A 23,941-nucleotide genomic window follows, 5' to 3' on the forward strand; every position below is an offset into this window, starting at 1 on the left:
TCACAATTGACGCTCTTTTTTTGTTTATAGCGCAAAAAGTAAATATCGCACAGGTGATAAAATACCACCAAAAAAAAGCTCTGTTTTTGGGGAAAAAAGGACATAAATTCTGTTTGGGTACGGCGTTGTATGACCGCGCAATTGTCCATTAAAGTTGCACAGTGCCAAATCGCAAAAAGTGGCCTGGACGTAAGACAGCAAAATCCTCCGGTGGTAAAGTGGCTAAATGCCCTTGGATGCACATCCAGGCAGACTCCTCTAGTTCTGCTGGCTCTACATCTGCCTAAACTTGGAGAAGTTCTTGTAGAAGTTCCATCCACCCTTTGGATAGACTGCCTTATCCAGCCAGGTGGGGCCCTTAATCTTTTCTCCAAGCCATTCTACATCTGGCCTGTGCTCCAGCTACCCAGCTTGACTTGATTGACACGTTACCTGCTGTCCAGCCTGACGTTACTGGTTCTCTGTCTACTGTTTAGTTTGGTGTCAAAGACTGTGTGCCTGCTAATCAACCTGACCTCGCTGATCCCCTGACCTTTGCCTAACCTGATGGTCCTGTGCTGGATGCCCAGCCTGATGGTCCATTGCTGGATGCCCAGCCTGTTGGTTCTGTGCTGGATGCTCAGCCTGATGGTCCTGTCCACCTTGTCGCTAAGTGTCTGGGGGCCCCTCCTCAGTGAGGAGTTTTGCCAGGAACATGTAAACACTCCTATTCTTTGACAGCTGCTGGTTGTCATGGACATGCAATAGTGTCTGGCAGCTTACCTTCTCCTCCATGTCTCCATTAGAGGCCTGACTCTCCTTCTGGCTGCCTTTTATCGTCTCTCCTCCCTGTATGGCTCCACCCCAGGCCATTCCAGGAAGTCTATATTAGCCAGTGCACTGCAGGTCTGCTTTGCTGTTCAACAGTGTTTGTTTGCTTGTGTTCCTGTCTGCCATGTGCTACATCTACCTTGCTGTGTACCGATTTTGGCTTGTTTCTGACTACTCATGTTTGCCTGTGACCCTGATCTTTGGCCTGTTCCTTGATTACCCTCGTCTGCCTGTTGCCCCGACCTCGGCTTACCCATCACTATCCCTTGTGTCCTGAGTGGCTGCTTCCCCTCTCTCCCTATGGAGCGTGACCCGGGGGACCCCAGGGGCCGCGACCTGGGTCCAGTTGCAGCGAAGTCCATCCTCACCACTAGAGGCTCTGGTGAACACCTGCTGGGTCTTAGACTCCGTGCCCTGGGGAATCTTGGGCTCACGTTTCCTGTCCATCCGCAGCAGTCAGCTATTGGGTTCATTACCTTGCGGTGCATCCCTGTCCCCAACAGGGTGCAGCTGTCACCTGGCCACAGGTGACCTGACACTGGTCTAATTTCAGCATCCTGGTTTTGGCAATGATGCATCCCTGTCTGTCTGTCCGACTGCAAGGTGATTGATGTAGCCAGTCTCTGGGTGGAGACCAAAATTGATCTAAGCCAGCCAAGCCTGAAATCTCATGCTTGTGATATTGTGTTTCTAACAGGTGCTCCAAGCTCCCTGTTTATCTGCTCTGCTGATTGGATTTCCCTGTTTATGACCTCGAAACGAATATTGAATACCCTCTTAACTCTGTCTGCCTTTTGACTATGGATTGGACCCTGACCACTCGAAACCTTGCCTGCCTTGTACTTAGACTGTCTTTGTACAACTCTGCCTCCCTACCAACCGCAAGTACCTGTTTGCTTTGCTCAGTTCGCGCATGCCCTGGCGTGGTGACCAGGCACTATAGCATTGTGTATAAGACCTGAGGGCAACCAAGTACCAGTAGGCCTGCTTGCCTTATGGGAAAAGGGGGTGCTACAGGAAATGAACACAGAAGCCAGCTATAGTGTCTGACCACCTGTGTTAGGAGGTAAGCGTGACACTGACTCCCCCATTATATAAATCTCAGGACGTCTGTAGTAGACTCCAATGATAAGTCCATCAGTTCATAGACCCATCTATCATTCCACCCGTAATTCCTCCTCCGCATACAGGTGCTAACACAGGTCTGACCTGTGCTGGATGTTCAGCCTGATGGTCCTCCTGTGCTGGATGCCCAGCCTGATGGTTCTTTGCTGGATGCCCAGCCTGATGGTCGTGTCTAGCTTGTCTGATCACCTGTGTTAGGGGTAGGCGTGACACTGACTCCCCCATTTCATAAATCTCAGGGCGTCTGTAGTAGACTCCAATGATAAGTCCATCAGTTCATGGACCCATCTATCATTCCTCCCGTAATCCCTCCTCCACACCATAACAACCTCCAACCTTAAGATAATTTGCATTTTCTTTTTTTTACTTGCTACTAGCCGTCAAGAGCAGATCCCTTAAGTCCTGTAAGATGCGAAGTGGGGCCTCCATGGATCAGACTTGTTTTTCCAGCACAGCCCAAAGATGCTTGATGGATTGGGGTCTGGACATTTAGAGTCAACACCTTAAACCTGTTATTCTCAGACCATTCTCAAATCATTTTTGCAGCGTGGCAGGGTTCATTATCCTTCTGAAAAAGACCACTGCCATCAGGGTATACCATTTTTCATGAAGGGGTGTGCTTGGTTAACAACAAAGTTTAGGTAGGTGGTACGTGTCACATTGACATGAATGGAAAGAGCCAAGGTTTCCAAGCAGAACGTTGCCCAAAGCATCACACTGCTTCCGCTGGCTTGCCTTCCTCCCATACTGCATCCTGGTACCAGCTCTTCCCCAGGTAAGTGACACACATGCATCTGGCCATCCACATGATGTAAGAGAGAGAGTAATTCATCAGATCAGGCCACCTTCTTCCATTGCTCTGTACTCCACTTCTGATGCCCACGTGCCCATTGTAGGCTCTTTTGACTGTAGACACGGGTCAGCATGGACACCCTGACTGGTCTGCGGCTACCCAGCCTCGTACACAACAAACTGCGATGATTAGACACGTGCAATTTGTTTCATTATACATCTAAATTCGGACTAAATTTTTCGTGAGTCGGAGATTCGGATGTATCACAAAAGTGGAAATTGGGTGGAGAGTAATTATCTATCCAAAAAGAGTACCGGCATAATCCCCTATAAATTAAATGCCAAGTCTCACAGGTAGAGCCCTGTAGATGAGGAGAATGGGGATTTTAATGTGCCCAAAGACTAGCAGTTAGAAAATACTACAAATTATAAAAATATACATTTTATTAAAGACAACATAGTAAAAACAGCATATGAAAATACAATATCTAGAAGGAGTATTAAAGCACATCCTACAATGCTATTCTATTGTATCCTTTTATTTTCTATTCTATTCTATAAAGAAGCCTAATTAGTAATCATCATCCTATTTCACTTTTGCACCTTACTGTATTTATTGCTATATGTTTCGTTTTCAAATCCAAATATATTTCCATTTGAAAATAACGAATATACGAAACGAATTCAAATATATGAAACAAATTCCGAAAACGAATCATTCTAACATAAGGAATATGATCAAACAAAATGAATAATTTAACATGAATAATTTAACAAACGAATCCGAAATGAAACAAAATCAATTTTTCCATCATGCATATCTCTAGCGATCATTTTTCTGCTTTCAACACATCATCTTCATAGACAACATGTTCACTTCTTGCCTAATATATCCCACCGACTTTCAGACGCCATTGTAATGAGATAATCAATGATATACATTTAACCTATCAGTGGTCTTAATGTTATGACCTGATCGGTGTACAGTACAGTACAGTACATACAGAAAACAGCACAAGGCCGTATACACATTACGAGACGTTTCTTGGTACTGCAGTTCCTCTGAGCTCCACAAGACGGTGATCTCACTTCTACCCAGACAGGAAGTCTCTATGGAAGACAGGAAGTGATGTCAGGTATAAATAGAATAGTTCGGGTGAGAGGTGAGTTGGGAGGAAGTAGCGAGGAGACATTGCTGGAAGTGGCAGCAGAGGAGGTAATACGATATTATTTTCTATTTACACAGATTGGGATTGGAGCCAATGAAGGGATTGGCAGAGAGCGGTGGAGGACACTGAATGTAAGCCAGTGGAGGGATTGGCAGGGAGGGGTGGAGGAGGACACTGAATGGAAGCCAGTGGAGGGATTGGCAAAGCGGGATGGAGGAGGACAGTGAATGGAAGCCAGTGGAGGGATTGGCAAAGCGGGGTGGAGGAGGACACTGATTGGATGCCAGTGGAGGAATTGGCAAAGCGGGGTGGAGGACAATGAATAAAAGCCACTGGACGGATTGGCAGAGCGGGATGGAGGAGGACACTGAATAGAAGCCAGTGGAGGGATTGGCAAAGCGGGGTGGAGGAGGACACTGAATGGAAGCCAGTGGAGGGATTGGCAGAGAGAGGGGGAGGACACTGCATGGAGGCCAGTGGAGAGATTGGCAGAGAGTGGTGGAGGACACAGAGCCATTGGTAAGGTGGATGAGTCTGGTAGCAACAATCATGATAGAATAAAGGGGGGATATTCTCTGTAGAGGTCGGCCAACGGAGGGGGGTTGCAGTAGTCAAGAAAAGAGATAAGCTGGGACTATATGAGTTACTTTGAGGTGTCATTGGTTAAGTAGGGGCGTACTTTGGGGAGGAGAAGATTGGTACAGGAATTTGAAATTATAGAGAGAAGACACTATTGTTGAAAGAGTAGTAGAGGGAACATATTGCAGGGAGGACAGAGTAGTAGTCAGTCTGGGAAGAAAAAAGCTGGATGGGGAAATACAGGTTCTTGTTTGTGCCTTAGATAACGAGTCGTGTTTGAAGTGCAAAGGTATACACCTCCATCCTAATATTGTAGAATCAGTACAGTCCAAATAATTCCCTGTTATCAATTATTGGTCTGCAGGGAAACCTTTTTCGATCACATGAACAATAAGAATGGAGGAGGACTGGAGTGAGATGGCACATGACGGAGAGATGAATTTGGCCCCAATTTCCAGTATTCGAGTTCTGAGATCAGCCAATAATAGGGGAGGAGGTGGATAGCCCCACCCCTCACTATAAGAAGGGATCTGAGCCTATTATGGATTGTTCCAAATTTAAGGCACGCAAAATCTACCAAAAGTTCCTTTTTCTCCTCAGACACAAATCCCAGGGACTTACCTTGAATCCAAGGTCTAGGCAAACCTAAATCTCATAAAACCCCTGCATTGATCGGTCCCTATTAATGAGTGTATCCTGTCTGTTCACTATCACCAGATCCAACACTCTGGGCTTGGGGAAAGACCCTGAGAAGCCTGTAGCTTCTGACCCTGCATTTAGGCCTATTGGTGCTTCATACAAACATGGATGTCTCCAGTCAAAGTACAAGACAGGCAGGACAAAGGTTTGCAGTGGGCAAGAAACACAACAAACACTAAGTAACCCAAACTACAGTACATGTTCTCATTCCCACTGAGGAAGAACGCTTATTATCCACTTATATCATCCTAATACTGTACAACCAATACAGTCCAAATAAATCTCTGCTATTCCTCTACAGAGAAATCCACATAGATCACCTGAGCACATCAATGAGGAAGGAGGAGGACCGGAGTCACATGACTGAGAAGATACTAAACCTCACCCTGGAGATCATCTACCTGCTGACCGGAGAGGTGAGGAGGATTCTGGGAGGTCACATGACATCACTCTTATCTCTATTAATAAAACAAAGACCTGACCGGAGAGGTGAGGAGGATTCTGGGATTCTAACATGATATTCCTATTGGTTCCCCAATACAGAGATTTCCTCTTCTGAAGTCAGGTGATCATATGACCATCACAGTGCCTCCATGTGACTCCCTAAAACCTGAGAGACACAACATGGAGAAGATTCTAGAAGTCACCAAGAAGATGATGGAGCTGCTGACAGGAGAGGTGAGCGGTGCTGGGAATTCTGGGACATTATCCAGTAACAGACAAGGGATGTGTCTGGATGGTGACTGTATCATTGTGTGTGTCAGGTTCCTATAAGGTGTCAGGATGTCACTGTCTATTTCTCCATGGAGGAGTGGGAGTATTTAGAAGGACACAAGGATCTCTACAAGGACGTCATGATGGAGAATCAGCCGCCCCTCACATCACCGGGTAAGAGGAGACTTTATTGTAAAGGAGAGAGCAGTACGGAGGCTCCACCTAGATCCCCCATCATCTGATAAACACATAGAAACAATGTATTCAGTCAGTGTGTGTGTTTCCTACAGATGGATGCAGTAATGGGAACCCACCAGAGAGATGTCCCCGTCCTCTATATTCCCGGGATTCCACACAGGAAGGTCACACCATCCCCCACCATCATCAGGTAGATGAGGAACAATCACTGATAGTATCATTAGGATCTGTACATTATCTGCATTGTTACCATTGATGTCATGTTTATTATATATTCAGAGTGGAAACCTGAGAGATTCTAAAGTTGATGTTAAAGAAGAGATAAAAGAGGAGGATGGGGTGATGGAGGAGTCAGAATTTCCAGAAGAACACACAGATCTGTGCCAGGACACCACGGTGGAGTCATCCAGCTACAGAAACCCTCCAGAGAGATGTCCTGATATTAAAGAAGAGTATAAGGAGGACGATGAGGAGAATGGAGTGATGGAGGAGTTTTCAGAAGGACACAAGGATATGATGGAGCCACCTAATACCAGGAACCCACCAGAGAGATGTCCCCGTCCTCTTTATTCCCGGGATTCCACACAGGAAGATCACACCATCCCCCACCATCATCAGGTAGGTGGAGTTGAGGGTCGGGAACATAAAGTGATTGAACACTCTGACATGTGGAGACGATGTGTGGACTCTACAAGATGATATTTTCTATGTGATCTCACATCATAAATACTTCTATGTTACAGATGTTATTTTCTGCCATTCTGTTGGTTTAGGGTGAAGATCTGATGAAGATGAAAGTTGAGGGTGAAGTAGAAGAGACGTATGTGAGGAATGATCAGCAATATATGGAGGAGGCTGGAATGATGAGGATGTTCAAAGAGGAGGACACTCCTACAGAGATCAGCACAGGTGACCCATTAAATTTTCTTCTGCGCACTGATTGGTCCAGAGTAAGGTGGGAGCTGAGTGATATCAGCCAATGCTAGGTTGATAATGGTCCTCTCCCTGTACTGATACCCATCTTTGGGTTCAGCTGGCAGTATTAGGTTGTGTGTCACTCCTAGTTACAGTAGCACAGATATGAGAACACAGATTGAGCCTTTCTTAGGTTGGTCCCTCTTCTTCCAGCAGACTTATAGATAAATGTTACCATAAAACATAAAAGTCTCATTGGTAGAAGGAGTCAAATAAATACTGAAACGCTCATCTTTCCAGGAGAAAATACTTCTGCAATTACTCCCCAGTGCTGCAAACAACCAGAAGCCTAGGCCTATGGGCACTTGTTCTATGGTAAAGGGTGTGCAGGTCTGAATTTTGAATCTCTCATTTGTCAGAGGTCACATGACCCACTGCCTAGGCTTGTGGTTGTGTAAAGAGCATGGACCTCCCAGTCCCCTTGGTTCCTCCTCTTCTGACAAGGCTGTGTAAATGTAAAAGTGATCTGGGAGGAGGACCAAAGGCCCTTTGACTGAAGAGGGGGGAGAGTCCCAGCTGGTTATGACATCCACAGAGAACATCTGCTCACTCATATCTACCTGATCCAGATGGAATCTTGATGGAAGTGAACTAACCCTCTCAGATCTATTGACGATGTTTTTATATTTTTCCAGGACACTCCATGGAGAAACCCTCAAAGGATCGTCTCACTTTATCTCCAGGTTGTAAAATGGAAGATGAGGACATCAAAGGAGATTGCGGAGGAGAAAAGACAATGAGCTCAACTATGGATGGTGGACTTCCCAGTGTGGATAGACCATGGAATCCCTCTGACTCTGACCAGCCTTGTACTGTGGGGGATGGTGCCAGAGTTCAGGGGAAGGAGACATTCTCCTGTCCTCAATGTGGGGAAAAATTTTGCTCTGAATTAAGTCTTACTGTACATGAGAGATCTCACATGGCTGAGAAGTTGCATTCCTGTACCACCTGTGGGAAATGTTTTTCTCAGAAATCAGCCCTTATTGCACATCAAAGGTCTCACACGGGTGAGAAGCCGTATTCTTGCCTTGAGTGTGGGAAATGTTTTTCACTCAAGTCCCATCTTCATACACATTATAGGTTTCATGCAGGGGAGAAGCCGTATTCCTGTCCTGAGTGTGGAAATTTTTTTTCAATAAAATCAAACCTCACAAAACATCAAAGAACGCACACGAGTGAGAAGGCATTTTCCTGCCCTGAGTGCGGGAAATTGTTTTCACAGAAGGGTCATCTTAATTCACATCTGAGGTCTCACACGGGGGAAAAGCCATTTTCCTGTTCTGAGTGTGGAAAACGTTTTACAGAAAAATCAGATCTGGTAAAACATCAAAGAATTCACAAGGGTGAGAAGGCACATTTCTGTTCCGAGTGTGGGAAATTTTTTTCACAGAACTCCTATCTTGTTAGGCACCAAAGATCTCACACAGGGGAGAAGCCGTATTCCTGCCTCATGTGCGGGAAATGTTTTTATCACAAGTCACATCTTAACGAACATCTGAGGTCTCACACAGGTGAGAAACTGCATTCCTGTTCTGAGTGCGGAAAATGCTTTCAAGAAAGAAAAAGCCTTATAAAACATCAAAGAACTCACACGGGTGAGAAGGCATATGCCTGCTCCGAGTGCGGGAAATGTTTTGCACAGAAGCCCCATCTTAATACACATCAGAGGACTCACACGGGTGAAAAGCCATATTCCTGTCCTGTGTGTGGAAAATGTTTTAGACAAAAAGCAGGCCTTCTACAACATCAAAAAACTCACACGGGTGAGAAGGCATATTCCTGCCCTGAGTGCGGGAAATGTTTTTCACAGAATTCCCATCTTAAAATACATCAGGGAACTCACACCGGTGAAAAGCCGTATTCCTGCCCTGAGTGCGGAAAATGTTTTTTACATAAATCAGCCCTTGGTAAACATCAGGTAACTCACACAGGTGTAAAACCACATTCCTGCCCTGAGTGCGGAAAAGGTTTTTTACATAAATACGCCCTTGTTAAACATCAGAGATCTCACACAGTTGAGAAGCCATAGTGCCCCAAGTGTGAAAAATGATTTTCACTCAAGTACGAAAAAAATCCCATGTACATAAGTATTCACACCCTATGCAATGACACTCAGAATTAAACTCAGGGTTTCACAGAATTCCCATCTTAAAATTCATCGTAGAATTCACACAGGTGAAAAGCCGTATTCCTGTCCTGAGTGCGGAAACGTTTTTTTTACAGAAATCCAACCTTGTTAAACAACAAAGATCTCACACGGGGGAGAGGCCGTATTCCTGCCCTGAATGCGGGAAATGTTATCCACAGAGATCAGACCTTGTTAAACATCAAAGATCTCACACGGGGGAGAAGCCGTATTCCTGCCCCGAGTGTGGGAAAAGTTTTTCACTCAAATACCAGTTTAACAAACACTGTAGGTCTCACACAGGTGAGTTGATGTGTGGCTTCTTAGTGCAGAAAAGGCCCTTTATGAAAGTCCAATCTTACTGAACATCCGATATGCTACACATGGGAAAAGCTCTTATTCAGCCCTGAGTGTGGGAAATTTTATCCATAAAAAAACAGAACTTATTATTATTATTACATAGTATTTATATAGCGCCGACAGTTTACGCAGCGCTTTACAACTTGAGGGTAGACAGTACAAATACAATACACTTAATACTGTAGGAATCAGAGGGCCCTGCTCGTTAGAGCTTATCAAACATGAATGATCTCACACGGGGGAGAAGCCGTATTCCTACCCTGAGTGTGGAAAATGTTTTTCACAGAAGTCCCATCTTCTCAAACATCAGAGAACCCACACCACCCTCGAAGGTGTATTAGTGCCCTGAGTAAGGGAAATGTCTTCTATATGGGTCATAATTTGCTATACATCAGGGATCTCACACTGGGAAGAAGCACACCTTGATATACACCTCAGAAAATGCGTGACTGAGCGCTCCTCTGACCTTTATCATGTAAGAAACACTTTGAAGCCTTTAGTAAGATTACTTTTCCTCATAAAGTTGTGTCTGACCTAATTTGGGAGTGAGTGTCACTGCTGGTTGGGTCCCTCTAAGAGAGAGAAGGAGGGGGTGTCACTGCTGGTTGAGTCCCTCTAGGAGAGAGAAGGAGGGGGTGTCACTGCTGGTTGAGTCCCTCTAGGCGAGAGAAGGAGGGGGTGTCACTGTTGGTTGGATCCCTCTAGAGAGAGAAGGAGGAGGTGTCACTGCTGGTTGGGTCCCTCTATGAGAGAGAAGGAGGAGGTGTCACTGCTGGTTGGGTCCCTCTAGGAGAGAGAAAGAGGGGGTGTCACTGTTGGTTGGGTCCCTCTAGGAGAGAGAAGGAGGAGGTGTCATTGTTGGTTGGATCCCTCTAGGAGAGAGAAGGAGGGGGTGTCACTGTTGGTTGAATCCCTCTAGGAGAGATAGGGAGGGGGTGTCACTGTTGGTTGAGTCCCTCTAGGAGAGAGAAGTCACTGCTGGTTTGGTCCCTCTAGGAGAGAGAAGGAGGGGGTGTCACTGCTAGTTGGGTCCCTCTAGGAGAGAGAAGGAGGGGGTGTCACTGCTGGTTGGGTCCCTCTAGAGAGAGAAGGAGGAGGTGTCACTGCTGGTTGGGTCCCTCTATGAGAGAGAAGGAGGAGGTGTCACTGCTGGTTGGGTCCCTCTAGGAGAGAGAAAGAGGGGGTGTCACTGTTGGTTGGGTCCCTCTAGGAGAGAGAAGGAGGAGGTGTCATTGTTGGTTGGATCCCTCTAGGAGAGAGAAGGAGGGGGTGTCACTGTTGGTTGAATCCCTCTAGGAGAGATAGGGAGGGGGTGTCACTGTTGGTTGAGTCCCTCTAGGAGAGAGAAGTCACTGCTGGTTTGGTCCCTCTAGGAGAGAGAAGGAGGGGGTGTCACTGCTAGTTGGGTCCCTCTAGGAGAGAGAAGGAGGGGGTGTCACTGCTGGTTGGGTCCCTCTAGAGAGAGAAGGAGGAGGTGTCACTGTTGTTTGGGTCCCTCTAGGAGAGAGAAGTAGGGGGTGTCACTGTTGGTTGGGTCCCACTAGGAGAGAGAAGGGGGGGGTGTCACTGCTGGTTGGGTCTCTCCAAGAGAGAGAAGGAGGAGGGGCCACTGTTGGTTGGGTCCCTCTAGGAGAGAGAAGGAGGAGGTGTCACTGCTGGTTGGGTCCCTCTAGCAGTGTAGTCTGATCTACTTGGCTCTTCAGCAGAAGCTTCATAGGAAGACCTCATGGTGGGACAGACTCTAGATATGGATGCGAGAGAAGGCGAGATCGGACTACATTACAAGACTTACAATTTCTGTGTAACAGTCATCAGCCAGGCACCTTCATTTGCTTGGAGAGTGCCACCTGCTTTCCAGATGTAACATTTCATAAGTAGCTGATAAAAATGAAAATATAATCTTAATCTCGTGTTTTAGTAGTTTTGTTTTACCAGCTTTTACTTGTTGAAACAGCTGACTGTCAGGAGCATGTTCTTTGACAGCTGCTGGTATCATTCCAGGGTCCTGGTTTTGGCTATGATACATCCCTCTCTGTCTGTCCACCTGCAGGGTGATTAATGGCGCCAGTGTCTGGGTGGGGATCAAACCTGATTTAAGCTAGCCAAGCCTACAGTCTCGTGTTTGTGATAGTACGTTTGTAACACGTGCTCCAAGCTCCCTGTTTGGCTGTCCTGCTCTGCTGATTGGCTTTCCCTGTTTATGACCTCGGATCGGTTATTGACTACTCTCTGAACTCTGCCTGCCTTTTACTAGGGATTGGAGCCTGACTACGCTGAATCTTGCTTGCCCTATACCTGGACTGTCTTTGTACAACTCTGCCTGTCTGCCAACCACAAGTACCTGTTCGCTCGCTCCCCAGACCCTCCCAGGCTAGTGACGTTAATTAACGTCACTCTGCCTGGCAGGGGCTGACCGCCGCAGTAAATCTACTTGCGGCGGTCGGCAAGCGGTTAATGGGGCCAGTCTCTGGGTGGGGATCATACCTGATTTAAGCTAGCCAAGCCTACAGTCTCGTGTTTGTGATATTAAGTTTGTAACACGTGCTCCAAGCTCGCTGATTGGATTTCCCTGTTTATGACCTCGGATCGGTTATTGACTACTCTCTGAACTCTGCCTGCCTTTTACTAGGGATTGGAGGGATTGATCCCCTGCAGATTTTGTAAGTTTGCCCACCTAAGAAATGAAGAGTGTATCGTTTTTATCATAGGCGTATTTTAAATGATAGAGACAGAATATCAACCAAAAATCCAGAAAAAACACATGATACAAATGTTATAAATTGAGTTGTAGTTTGGTCGGTAAAAAAATTTGATCCCCAAGCAAATCATGACTTAGTAGTTGGTGGAGAAACCATTGTTGACAAGCACAGAGGTAAGACGTGTCTTGTAGTTGGTGACCAGGTTTGCACACATTAAAGCCTCGTACACATGCGTCGAAATTCGGCCGGGAATTTTCGTCCGACGATCGATCTGCCGATTTTCGGCTTGTTAGTATGATGCTCCGTCAAAACACATCCGATTTTCGTGCAGTCAGTACAGATTTCGACTAGGAAAAATCTTATGAGCAAGACTGGGCATGCTCAGTGAAGAAAGAACACAAAGAAAGCAAACCAACACATGACATCACTTCTGAAGTAGAATTTTGTCATGCGGGAAAATTCGTGTGCAGTCTATAGCACATTCCAACCAACAAAACACCACTCTGGACAAAAGATGGACGACCGGTCGGCGGAAATTTGTTGCGTGTGTACTAGGCTTTAGGAGGGATTTTAGTCCACTCTTCTTTACAGATCTTCTCTAAATCCTTAAGGTTTCTTGGCTGTCGCTTTGCAACTCAAAGTTTCATCTCCCTCCATAAATGTTTCATAGGCTTAAGGTCTGGAGACCGGTTAGGCCACTCCATGACCTTAATGAGTGTAGCACCCTCCTAGGTATGTGCTAGAGAGAAAGTATAGTTTTGAGCTCTGCCTGCTTACCAGAGGGGCTGTAGGTAAATCTATATTGTTCTCTGCCTACCAGAGAGAGGGATCTGTTAGTGAGGACATGGCTCAGTTTGGCGGGGGTGAGTATAGCACCCTTCTAGGTAGGTGCTATTGAGAAAGTATAGTTATGAGCTCTGTCTGCTTACCAGAGGGGCTGCAGGTAAATCTATATTGTTCTCTGCCTATCAGAGAGCAGGATCTGTTAGTGAGGACATGGCTCAGTTTGGCGGGGGGGGGGGGGGGGGGTGGATGTAGCACCCTTCTAGGTTGGGGCTAATGAGAAAGTATAGTTTTGAGTTCTGTCTGCTTACCAGAGGGGCTGCAGGTAAATCTATATTGTTCTATGCCTACCAGAGAGAAGGATCTGTTAGTGAGGTCTTCTCATTGTGCTCAGAGTGCAACTCATTCTGTCTAGAGAGTGTTTCACGCTGGTCTTATAGGGAGGCATGTTGGACAGTGGGAGGAAACCTGACGAAAGAGCACATGGGCTTTTGATACAGTCCAGATGATTGGCAGGGGGAAAGTCGCCTCAGTGCATGTTGGGATACTGTATAAAAACCACAAGCATATGTGCCTGAGGGCTTTTGGCTGGATAGCGGAGCCCCGGAGGGAGGGGGTGGCTGCCTCCTCCTCTGTAGAGGTGCCGTGCAGCCTCAGTGGTCATCCTGATCCATTTCCATTTGAAAATAACGAATAGACGAAACGAATTCAGATATATGAAACAAAATTCCGAAAACGAATCATTCTAACATAAGGAATATGATCAAACAAAATGAATAATTTAACAAACGAATCCGAAAATGAAACAAAATAAATTTTCCATCATGCATATCTCTAGAGATCATTTTTCTGCTTTCAACACATCATCTTCATAGTTCACTTTTTTCCTAATATATCCCACCGACTTTCAGACGCCATTGTAATGAGATAATCAATGTTATTCATTTAACCCAGGGGTCTTCAAACTATGGCCCTCCAGTTGTTCAGGAACTACAATTCCCATCATGCCTAGTCATGTCTGTGAATGTCAGAGTTTTACAATGCCTCATGGGACGTGTAGTTCCGCAACAGCTGGAGGGCCGTACTTTTTGAGACCCCTGATTTAACCTATCAGTGGTCTTAATGTTATGGCCTGTCCGATGTACAATACATCAAGAAAACAGCACAAGGCCATGTCCACATTACGAGAGGTTTCTTGGTGCTGCAGTTTCTCTGAGCTCCACAAGGTGGTAATCTCACTTCTTCCCAGACAGGAAGTCTCTATGGAAGACAGGAAGTGATGTCAGCTATAAATAGAATAGTTCGGGTGAGAGGTAAGTTGGGAGGAAGTAGAGAGGAGACATTGCTGGAAGTGGCAGCAGAGGAGGTAATACGATATTATTTTCTATTTACACAGATCGGGATTGGAGCCAGTGGAGGGATTGGCAGAGAGGGGTGGAGGACACTGAATGGAAGCCAGTGGAGGGATTGGCAGAGAGGGGTGGAGGACACTGAATGGAAGCCAGTGGAGGGATTGGCAGAGTGGGGCGGAGAAGGACACTGAATAGAAGCCAGTGGAGGGATTGGCAAAGCGGGGTGGAGGAGGACACTGAATGGAAGCCAGTGGAGGGATTGGCAAAGCGGGGTGGAGGAGGACACTGAATGGAAGCCAGTGGAGGGATTGGCAAAGCGGGGTGGAGGAGGACACTGAATGGAAGCCAGTGGAGGGATTGGCAGAGAGGGGTGGAGGACACTGAATGGAGGCCACTGGATGGATTGGCAGAGTGGGGCGGAGAAGGACACTGAATAGAAGCCAGTGGAGGGATTGGCAAAGCGGGGTGGAGGAGAACACTGAATGAAAGCCACTGGACAGATTGGCAGAGCGGGATGGAGGAGGACACGGAATAGAAGCCAGTGGAGGGATTGGCAAAGCGGGGTGGAGAAGGACACTGAATGGAAGCCAGTGGAGGGATTGGCAAAGCGGGGTGGAGGACACTGAATGAAAGCCACTGGACGGATTGGCAGAGCGGGATGGAGGAGGACACTGAATAGAGGCCAGTGGAGGGATTGGCAAAGCGGGGTGGAGGAGGACACTGAATGGAAGCCAGTGGAGGGATTGGCAGAGAGGGGTGGATTACACTAAATGGAGACCAGTGGAGGGAGTGGCAGAGAGAGGTGGAGGACACTGAATGGAAGCCAGTGGAGGGATTGGCAAAGCGGGGTGGAGGACACTGAATGAAAGCCACTGGACGGATTGGCAGAGCGGGATGGAGGAGGACACTGAATAGAGGCCAGTGGAGGGATTGGCAAAGCGGGGTGGAGGAGGACACTGAATGGAAGCCAGTGGAGGGATTGGCAGAGAGGGGTGGATTACACTAAATGGAGACCAGTGGAGGGAGTGGCAGAGAGAGGTGGAGGACACTGCATGGAGGCCAGTAGAGAGATTGGCAGAGAGTGGTGGAGGAGAAAAATGTGAGATGAAAGACCGTGGTCGATCGATCTCAGAAGAGACCACCTAAGGGCACTGGAGACACAAAATATTGTAAAACGATAATTTTTATTAGGCACGTATGCCTGAAGAAAAGGGGAGCAAGGTGGTGCAGGTGACACTGAATGACATAACAATTTAAAAACAATAAGATGTACACATACACATATGCTGTGCGGACTCAAGATTAGATATCTAAACACACTGAAAGGACATCAATATGTGCAATAATGGCTAAACCGGCCTGTGTGTAAGGCCTCCAAGCACAACTAATTGCATAGTGACCCAGTGTTAAGATAAGATATCATATGAAAAAAATGTGGATTTATAAAATGGGATCTCTTGCGCCCCAAGGACTGAACACTGAGTTTAGTTTACAACCTTTTTTAATCCCGTGACCCTCGGGGCTGGCATTATGCCTGCCGGGTGGTGGTTGGGTAGCAGTCTTCTGTGTCCATTTGTATGGGATGTCTTTCCGATATATTACTTTTATAACCATTCCTTGTCCTAACTACGTCTCACCTGTAGAGGCCTCTGGAACGTAGACCATAGATGATAATACTTTCTCTTTCTATGGGTACCTCATTGGATCCTCATTCAATCCTACACATGTATCTTTATGTATCTCTATAATCTCTACCATCTATCATCCTCAAACGCTGGAAATTATTTTTTGCCTCCATCTAATTGTCTAAGATCCTCTGTATCATATAACAACAGGTTCTGACTTTCGGAACCAATGAACATACAGCCTTAATAAAAGCAGCGATGTACTTATGTATATGTTTTAGTTTTTATGTTTTGTCATCTGTGCAGCGTGTTTTAGTTTGCATGTTCTGTATCACTACGGTTGTATTTCCACATGGATAACCGTGACTATTTGAGATAGATAAACTATACTCTCTATTGTTTAGGAGCGAATATTTATATTATGGTTATTTCTTGTGGAAATTTAACCTTGACGCTGGTGGGGCTATGGTGCCGTTAACTTATGAGTATACTTTGCTGGAGGTGCACGAGCAGTGACATCTGGCGGATGGAGAGTGTAACTGTAGCTCCATCAGGTCCACTAGGTGTGCACACCTGTATTCAATGGATCAATTTAGCCAATTACTGTCACTATAAAACATGGCACCATTCAGTTCCACCTTAGCTCTGAGGAAACTGACGTTATAGTCAGTGAAACGTGTCAGCGTTAAGCGTCTACCAACTCTACACTGTGTGACTGCCTGTCCCGGGACCTGCGGATCTCCGTCCTGCTATTCATCGGCTGTTCCCCTGCATGCACCCGGCAAACCGGACATGACGTCAGGCGGCAACCCCTGACCTGGACGTCTGTCCAAGGATACCGGTGAAGCAAACGCACAGGTTGAACGCCGCACCAGTGACACTACCGACCGGATGACTCAGGCAAGTGGACCAAGCCACGGACCTACGTAGTCTCTGTTTCCGACTTACCAGCCGGACCCAACCGCTTCACTGCATTATATGGCTGCAACCTCTGATTCCAATACCCCTCACGGGATTATACTACAGTGACCACAACGGGTCTCTTATCGGATATCCAGTTTATGTCTTACAAGTACGGCAAGTATTGGATTCACTTCACTTCTGATGTGTATATTGCAACTATATCATCTCTTTTGAGGTCCTCAACAGGAACTTTATTCCCCATTGTGTTCTATGATCTACATAGAGGGGTCCTTACACCACGGACCAAGGCTGTGGTGACTATTTTTCAATTTTCTACAACATAAAGCTATTTCCGTTAGAACTGAATATTATCATCTTCTCCCAATTGGAGTTAATCTATGTACTCCATGGAGTCCTGATCTAGGAACTAGCCATGTGTTACTTCGGACATTGAGCTCATAGCCAATCTTTGGAGGTCCTCACATATCACTGAGCATGGCAACCAATTCACTTGGTGTATTGATGCATGCTCAGTCATATGATATCTTATCTTAACACTGGGTCACTATGCAATTAGTTGTGCTTGGAGGCTTACACACAGGCCGGTTTAGCCATTATTGCACATATTGATGTCCTTTCAGTGTGTTTAGATATCTAATCTTGAGTCCGCACAGCATATGTGTATGTGTACATCTTATTGTTTTTAAATTGTTATGTCATTCAGTGTCACCTGCACCACCTTGCTCCCCTTTTCTTCAGGCATACGTGCCTAATAAAAAATGATCGTTTTACAATATTTTGTGTCTCCAGTGCCCTTAGTTGGTCTCTTCTGAGATCGATCGACCACGGTCTTTCATCTCACATTTTTCTCCTTATGCATTGGGTTTGTCCAACGGTCACGGTGTGAGACCTAATCAATACATTTGTTTAGGGATTTGTTTATAAATTCCCCACTGTGGGTTATTAGCAAAGGCCATTTTTGGAACACCATCCTCTGCTTATTTACAGAGAGTGGTGGAGGGCACAGAGCCATTGGTAAGGTGGATGAGTCTGGTAGCAACAATCATGATAGAATAAAGGGGGGATATTCTCTGTAGAGTTCGGCCAATGGAGGGGAGTTGCAGTAGTCAAGAAAAGAGATAAGCTGGGACTATATGAGTTACTTTGAGGTGTCATTGGTTAAGTAGGGGCGTACTTTGGGGAGGAGAAGATGGGTATAGGAATTTGAAATTAGGGAGAGAAGACACTATTGTTGAAAGAGTAGTAGAGGGAACATATTGCAGGGAGAACAGAGTAGTAGTCAGTCTGGGAAGAATAAAGCTGGATGGGGAAATACAGGTTCTTGTTTGTGCCTTAGATAACGTGCCCTGTTTGAAGTGCAAAGGCATACACCCCCATCCTAATATTGTACAATCAGTACAGTCCAAATGATTCCCTGTTCTCAATTATTGGTCTACAGGGAAACCTTTTTTCGATCACATAACCAATAAGAATGGAGGAGGACACGAGTGACATGGCACATGACGGAGAGAGAAATTTGACCTCATTTTCCAGTATTCGAGTTCTGAGATCAGCCTATAATAAGGGAGGAGGTGGATAACCCAACCCCTCACTATAAGAAGGGATCTGAGCCTATTATGGATTGTTCCAAATTTAGGACACGCAACCTCTACCAAAAGTTCCTGTTTCTCCTAAGACACGAATCCCGGGGACTTACCTTGAATCCAAGGTCTTTAAATCCCCTGCATTGATCTGATTGAGTGTATCATGTCTGTTCACTATCACCAGATCCAACACTCCGATACTATGGATGATCTCCCACCCCTCTGGGCTTGGGGAAAGACCCTGAGAAGCCTGTAGCTTCTGAATCTGCATTTAGACCTATTGGTGCTTCATACAAACATGGATGTCTCCAGTCAAAGTACAAGACAGGCAGGACAAAGGTTTGTAGTGGGCAATAAACACAACAAACACTAAGTTAACCAATCTACAGTACATGTTCTCATTCCCACTTGAGGAAGAACGCTTATTATCCACTTATATCATCCTAATACTGTACAACCAATACAGTCCAGATAAATCTCTGCTATTCCTCTACAGAGAAGCCCACATAGATCGCCTGACCACATCAATGAGGATGGAGGAGGACCGGAGTCACATGACTGAGAAGATACTAAACCTCACCCTGGAGATCATCTACCTGCTGACCGGAGAGGTGAGGAGGATTCTGGGAGGTCACATGACATCACTCTTATCTCTATTAATAAAACACAGACCTGACCGGAGAGGTGAGGAGGATTCTGGGATCCTAACATGATATTCCTATTGGTTCTCCAATACAGAGATTTCCCCCTCTGAAGTCAGGTGATCATATGACCATCACAGTGCCTCCATGTGACTCCCTAAAACCTGAGAGACACAACATGGAGAAGATTCTAGAAGTCACCAAGAAGATGATGGAGCTGCTGACAGGAGAGGTGAGCGGTGCTGGGAATTCTGGGACATTATCCAGTAACAGACAAGGGATGTGTCTGGATGGTGACTGTATCATTGTGTGTGTCAGGTTCCTATAAGGTGTCAGGATGTCACTGTCTATTTCTCCATGGAGGAGTGGGAGTATTTAGAAGGACACAAGGATCTCTACAAGGACGTCATGATGGAGAATCAGCCGCCCCTCACATCACCGGGTAAGAGGAGACTTTATTGTAAAGGAGAGAGCAGTACGGAGGGTCCACCTAGATCCCCCATCATCTGATAAACACATAGAAACAATGTATTTAGTCAGTGTGTGTGTTTCCTACAGATGGATCCAGTAATGGGAACCCACCAGAGAGATGTCCCCGTCCTCTGTATTCCCGGGATTCCACACAGGAAGGTCACACCATCCCTCACCATCATCAGGTAGATGAGGAACAATCACTGATAGTATCATTAGGATCTGTACATTATCTGCATTGTTACCATTGATGTAGTTTTTATTATATATTCAGAGTGGAAACCTGAGAGATTCTAAAGTTGATGTTAAAGAAGAGATAAAAGAGGAGGATGGGGTGATGGAGGAGTCAGAATTTCCAGAAGAACACACAGATCTGTGCCAGGACACCACGGTGGAGTCATCCAGCTACAGAAACCCTCCAGAGAGATGTCCCCGTCCTCTGTATTCCCAGGATTCCACACAGGAAGGTCACACCATCCCTCACCATCATCAGGTGGGTGGAGTTGAGGGTCGGGAACATAAAGTGATTGAACACTCTGACATGTGGAGACGATGTGTAGACTCTACAAGATGATATTTTCTATGTGATCTCACATCATAAATACTTCTATGTTACAGATGTTATTTTCTGCCATTCTGTTGGTTTAGGGTGAAGATCTGATGAAGATGAAAGTTGAGGGTGAAGTAGAAGAGACGTATGTGAGGGATGATCAGCAATATACGGAGGAGGCTGGAATGACGAGGACGTTCAAAGAGGAGGACACTCCTACAGAGATCAGCACAGGTGACCCATTTCTTCAGCGCACTGATTGGTCCAGAGTAGGGCGGGAGCTGAGTGATATCAGCCAATAATAGGTTGATAATGGTCACCTCCCTGTACTGATACCCAAGTCTAAACTTTGACCCTCTTGTTTATCAGAGGTCACATGACCCAGTGCCTAGGCTTGTGGTTGTGTAAAAAACATGGACCTCCCAGTCCCCATTGGTTCCTGCTCTTCTGACAAGGCTGTGTAAATGTAGAAGTGATCTGGGAGGAGGACCAAAGGCCCTTTGACTGAAGAGTGGAAGAGTCCCAGCTGGTTGGGACATCCACAGAGAACATCTGCTCACTCATATCTACCTGATCCAGACGGAATCTTGATGGAAGTGAACTAACCCTCTCAGATCTATTGATGATGTTTTTATATTTTTCCAGGACACGCCATGGAGAAACCCTCAAAGGATCGTCTCACTTTATCTCCAGGTTGTAAAATGGAAGATGAGGACATCAAAGGAGATTGCGGAGGAGAAAAGACAATGAGCTCAACTATGGATGGTGGACTTCCCAGTGTGGATAGACCATGGAATCCCTCTGACTCTGACCAGCCTTGTACTGTGGGGGATGGTGCCGGAATTCAGGGGGAGGAGACATTCTCCTGTCCTCAATGTGGGGAAAAATTTTGCTCTGAATTAAGTCTTACTGTACATGAGAGATCTCACATGACTGAGAAGTTGCATTCCTGTACCACCTGTGGGAAATGTTTTTCTCAGAAATCAGCCCTTATTGCACATCAAAGGTCTCACACGGGTGAGAAGCCGTATTCTTGCCTTGAGTGTGGGAAATGTTTTTCACTCAAGTCCCATCTTCATACACATTATAGGTTTCACGCAGGGGAGAAGCCGTATTCCTGTCCTGAGTGTGGAAAATTTTTCTCAATAAAATCAAAACTTACAAAACATCAAAGAATGCACACGGACGAGAAGGCATTTTCCTGCCCTGAGTGCGGGAAATTGTTTTCACAGAAGGGTCATCTTAATTCACATCTGAGGTCTCACACGGGGGAAAATCCATTTTCCTGTTCTGAGTGTGGAAAACGTTTTACAGAAAAATCAGATCTGGAAAAACATCAAAGAGTTCACACGGGTGAGAAGGCACATTTCTGTTCCGAGTGTGGGAAATGTTTTTCGCGGAACTCACATCTTGTTAGGCACCAAAGATCTCACACAGGGGAGAAGCCGTATTCTTGCCTCGTGTGCGGGAAATGTTTTTGTCACAAGGCCCATCTTAACGAACATCTGAGGTCTCACACAGGTGAGAAACTGCATTCCTGTTCTGAGTGCGGAAAACGCTTTCAAGAAAGAAATAGCCTTATAAAACATCAAAGAACTCACACGGGTGAGAAGGCATATGCCTGCTCCGAGTGCGGGAAATGTTTTGCACAGAAGCCCCATCTTAATACACATCAGAGGACTCACACGGGTGAAAAGCCATATTCCTGTCCTGTGTGTGGAAAATGTTTTAGACAAAAAGCAGGCCTTCTACAACATCAAAGAACTCACACGGGTGAGAAGGCATATTCCTGCCCTGAGTGCGGGAAATGTTTTTCACGGAATTCCCATCTTAAAATACATCAGGGAACTCACACAGGTGAAAAGCCGTATTCCTGCCCTGAGTGCGGAAAATGTTTTTTACATAAAACAGCCCTTGTTAAACATCAGGTAACTCACACAGGTGTAAAACCACATTCCTGCCCTGAGTGCGGAAAAGGTTTTTTACATAAATACGCCCTTGTTAAACATCAGAGATCTCACACAGGTGAGAAGCCATAGTGCCCCAAGTGCGAAAAATGATTTTCACTCAAGTACGAAAAAAATCCCATGTACATAAGTATTCACACCCTTTCCCGTGACACTCAGAATTAAACTCAGGGTTTCACAGAATTCCCATCTTAAAATACATCGTAGAATTCACACAGGTGAAAAGCCGTATTCCTGTCCTGAGTGCGGAAACGTTTTTTAACAGAAATCCGACCTTGTTAAACATCAAAGATCTCACACGGGGGAGAAGCCGTATTCCTGCCCCGAGTGTGGGAAAAGTTTTTCACTCAAATACCAGTTTAACAAACACTGTAGGTCTCACACAGGTGAGTTGATGTGTGGCTTCTTAGTGCAGAAAAGGCCCTTTATGAAAGTCCAATCTTACTGAACATCCGATATGCTACACATGGGAAAAGCTCTTATTCAGCCCTGAGTGTGGGAAATTTTATCCATAAAAAAACAGAACTTATTATTATTAGATAGTATTTATATAGCGCCGACAGTTTGCGCAGCGCTTTACAACTTGAGGGTAGACAGTACAAATACAATACACTTAATACAGTAGGAATCAGAGGACCCTGCTCGTTAGAGCTTATCAAACATGAATGATCTCACATGGGGGAGAAGCCGTATTCCTACCCTGAGTGTGGAAAATGTTTTTCACAGAAGTCCCATCTTCTCAAACATCAGAGAACCCACACCACCCTCGAAGGTGTATTAGTGCCCTGAGTGAGGGAAATGTCTTCTATATGGGTCATAATTTGCCATACGTCAGGGATCTCACACTGGGAAGAAGCACTCCTTGATATACACCTCAGAAAATGCGTGACTGAGCGCTCCTCTGACCTTTATCATGGAAGAAACACTTTGAAGCCTTTAGTAAGATTACTTTTCCTCATAAAGTTGTGTCTGACCTAATTTGGGAGGGAGTGTCACTGCTGGTTGGGTCCCTCTAGGAGAGAGAAGGAGGAGGTGTCACTGCTGGTTGGGTCCCTTTAGGAGAGACAAGGAGGAGGTATCACTGTTGGTTGGATCCCTCTAGCAGAGAGAAGGAGGAGGTGTCACTGTTGGTTGGGTCCCTCTAGGAGAGAGAAGGAGGCGGTGTCACTGTTGGTTGGGTCCCTCTAGGAGAGAGAAGGAGACGGTGTCACTGTTGGTTGGATCCCTCTAGGAGAGAGGAGGGGGTGTCACTGTTTGTTGGGTCCCTCTAGGAGAGAGAATGAGGGGGGTGTCACTGCTGGTTGTGTCCCTCTAGGAGAGAGAAGGAGGAGGTGTCACTGTTGGTTGGATCCCTCTAGGAGAGAGGAGGAGGTGTCACTGCTGGTTGGGTCCCTCTAGGAGAGAGAAGGAGGAGGTGTCACTGTTGGTTGAATCCCTCTAGGAGAGAGAAGGAGGAGGTGTCACTGTTGGTTGAATCCTTCTAGGAGAGAGAGGGAAGGGGTGTCATTGCTGGTTGGGTCCCTCTAGGAGAGAGAAGGAGGAGGTGTCACTGCTGGTTGGGTCCCTCTAGGAGAGAGAAGGAGAAGGGGTCACTGTTGGTTGGGTCCCTCTAGGAGAGAGAAGGAGAAGGGGTCACTGTTGGTTGGGTCCCTCTAGGAGAGGGAAGGAGGGGGTGTCACTGCTGGTTGGGTCCCTCTAGGAGAGAGAAGGAGAAGGGGTCACTGTTGGTTGGGTCCCTCTATGAGAGAGAAGGAGGAGGTGTCACTGCTGGTTGGGTCCCTCTAGGAGAGAGAAGGAGGA

The 23,941-nt window shown here is 46.1% G+C and overlaps 3 protein-coding genes across 4 annotated transcripts in view; 2 read left to right on the plus strand and 1 right to left on the minus strand.

Annotated features, from left to right (window-relative positions):
- LOC309562972 (uncharacterized protein) overlaps positions 1–23,941 on the plus strand; it is a 581,033-nt gene that overhangs the window by 347,064 nt on the left and 210,028 nt on the right. The window contains 1 exon segment of the mRNA XM_082267298.1: positions 22,407–22,479. Coding sequence (XP_082123424.1) covers positions 22,407–22,479 — 73 coding nt within the window.
- Positions 1–23,941, minus strand: part of LOC309562915 (uncharacterized protein) — a 523,709-nt gene that overhangs the window by 37,787 nt on the left and 461,981 nt on the right. The window lies entirely within an intron of this gene.
- The window catches only part of LOC309562661 (uncharacterized protein), a 40,597-nt gene that overhangs the window by 7,337 nt on the left and 9,319 nt on the right, over positions 1–23,941 (plus strand). Inside the window, exons 1-2 of one of the 2 annotated variants that reach the window (XM_082266936.1) lie at positions 19,289–19,385; positions 19,899–20,117. The exons of the other annotated variant lie outside the window; for it this stretch is intronic. Of the exons in view, the coding sequence (XP_082123062.1) occupies positions 19,332–19,385; positions 19,899–20,117 (273 nt within the window). The 5' untranslated portion in view covers positions 19,289–19,331. Of the gene's footprint in view, positions 1–19,288; positions 19,386–19,898; positions 20,118–23,941 lie in introns of those variants that run through there. 2 annotated transcript variants of the gene reach the window in all.

The sequence above is a fragment of the Pelophylax lessonae genome (genome assembly GCF_965119305.1).
Source record: "Pelophylax lessonae genome assembly, chromosome: 9".
In the NCBI taxonomy this organism is placed as follows: domain Eukaryota; kingdom Metazoa; phylum Chordata; class Amphibia; order Anura; family Ranidae; genus Pelophylax; species Pelophylax lessonae.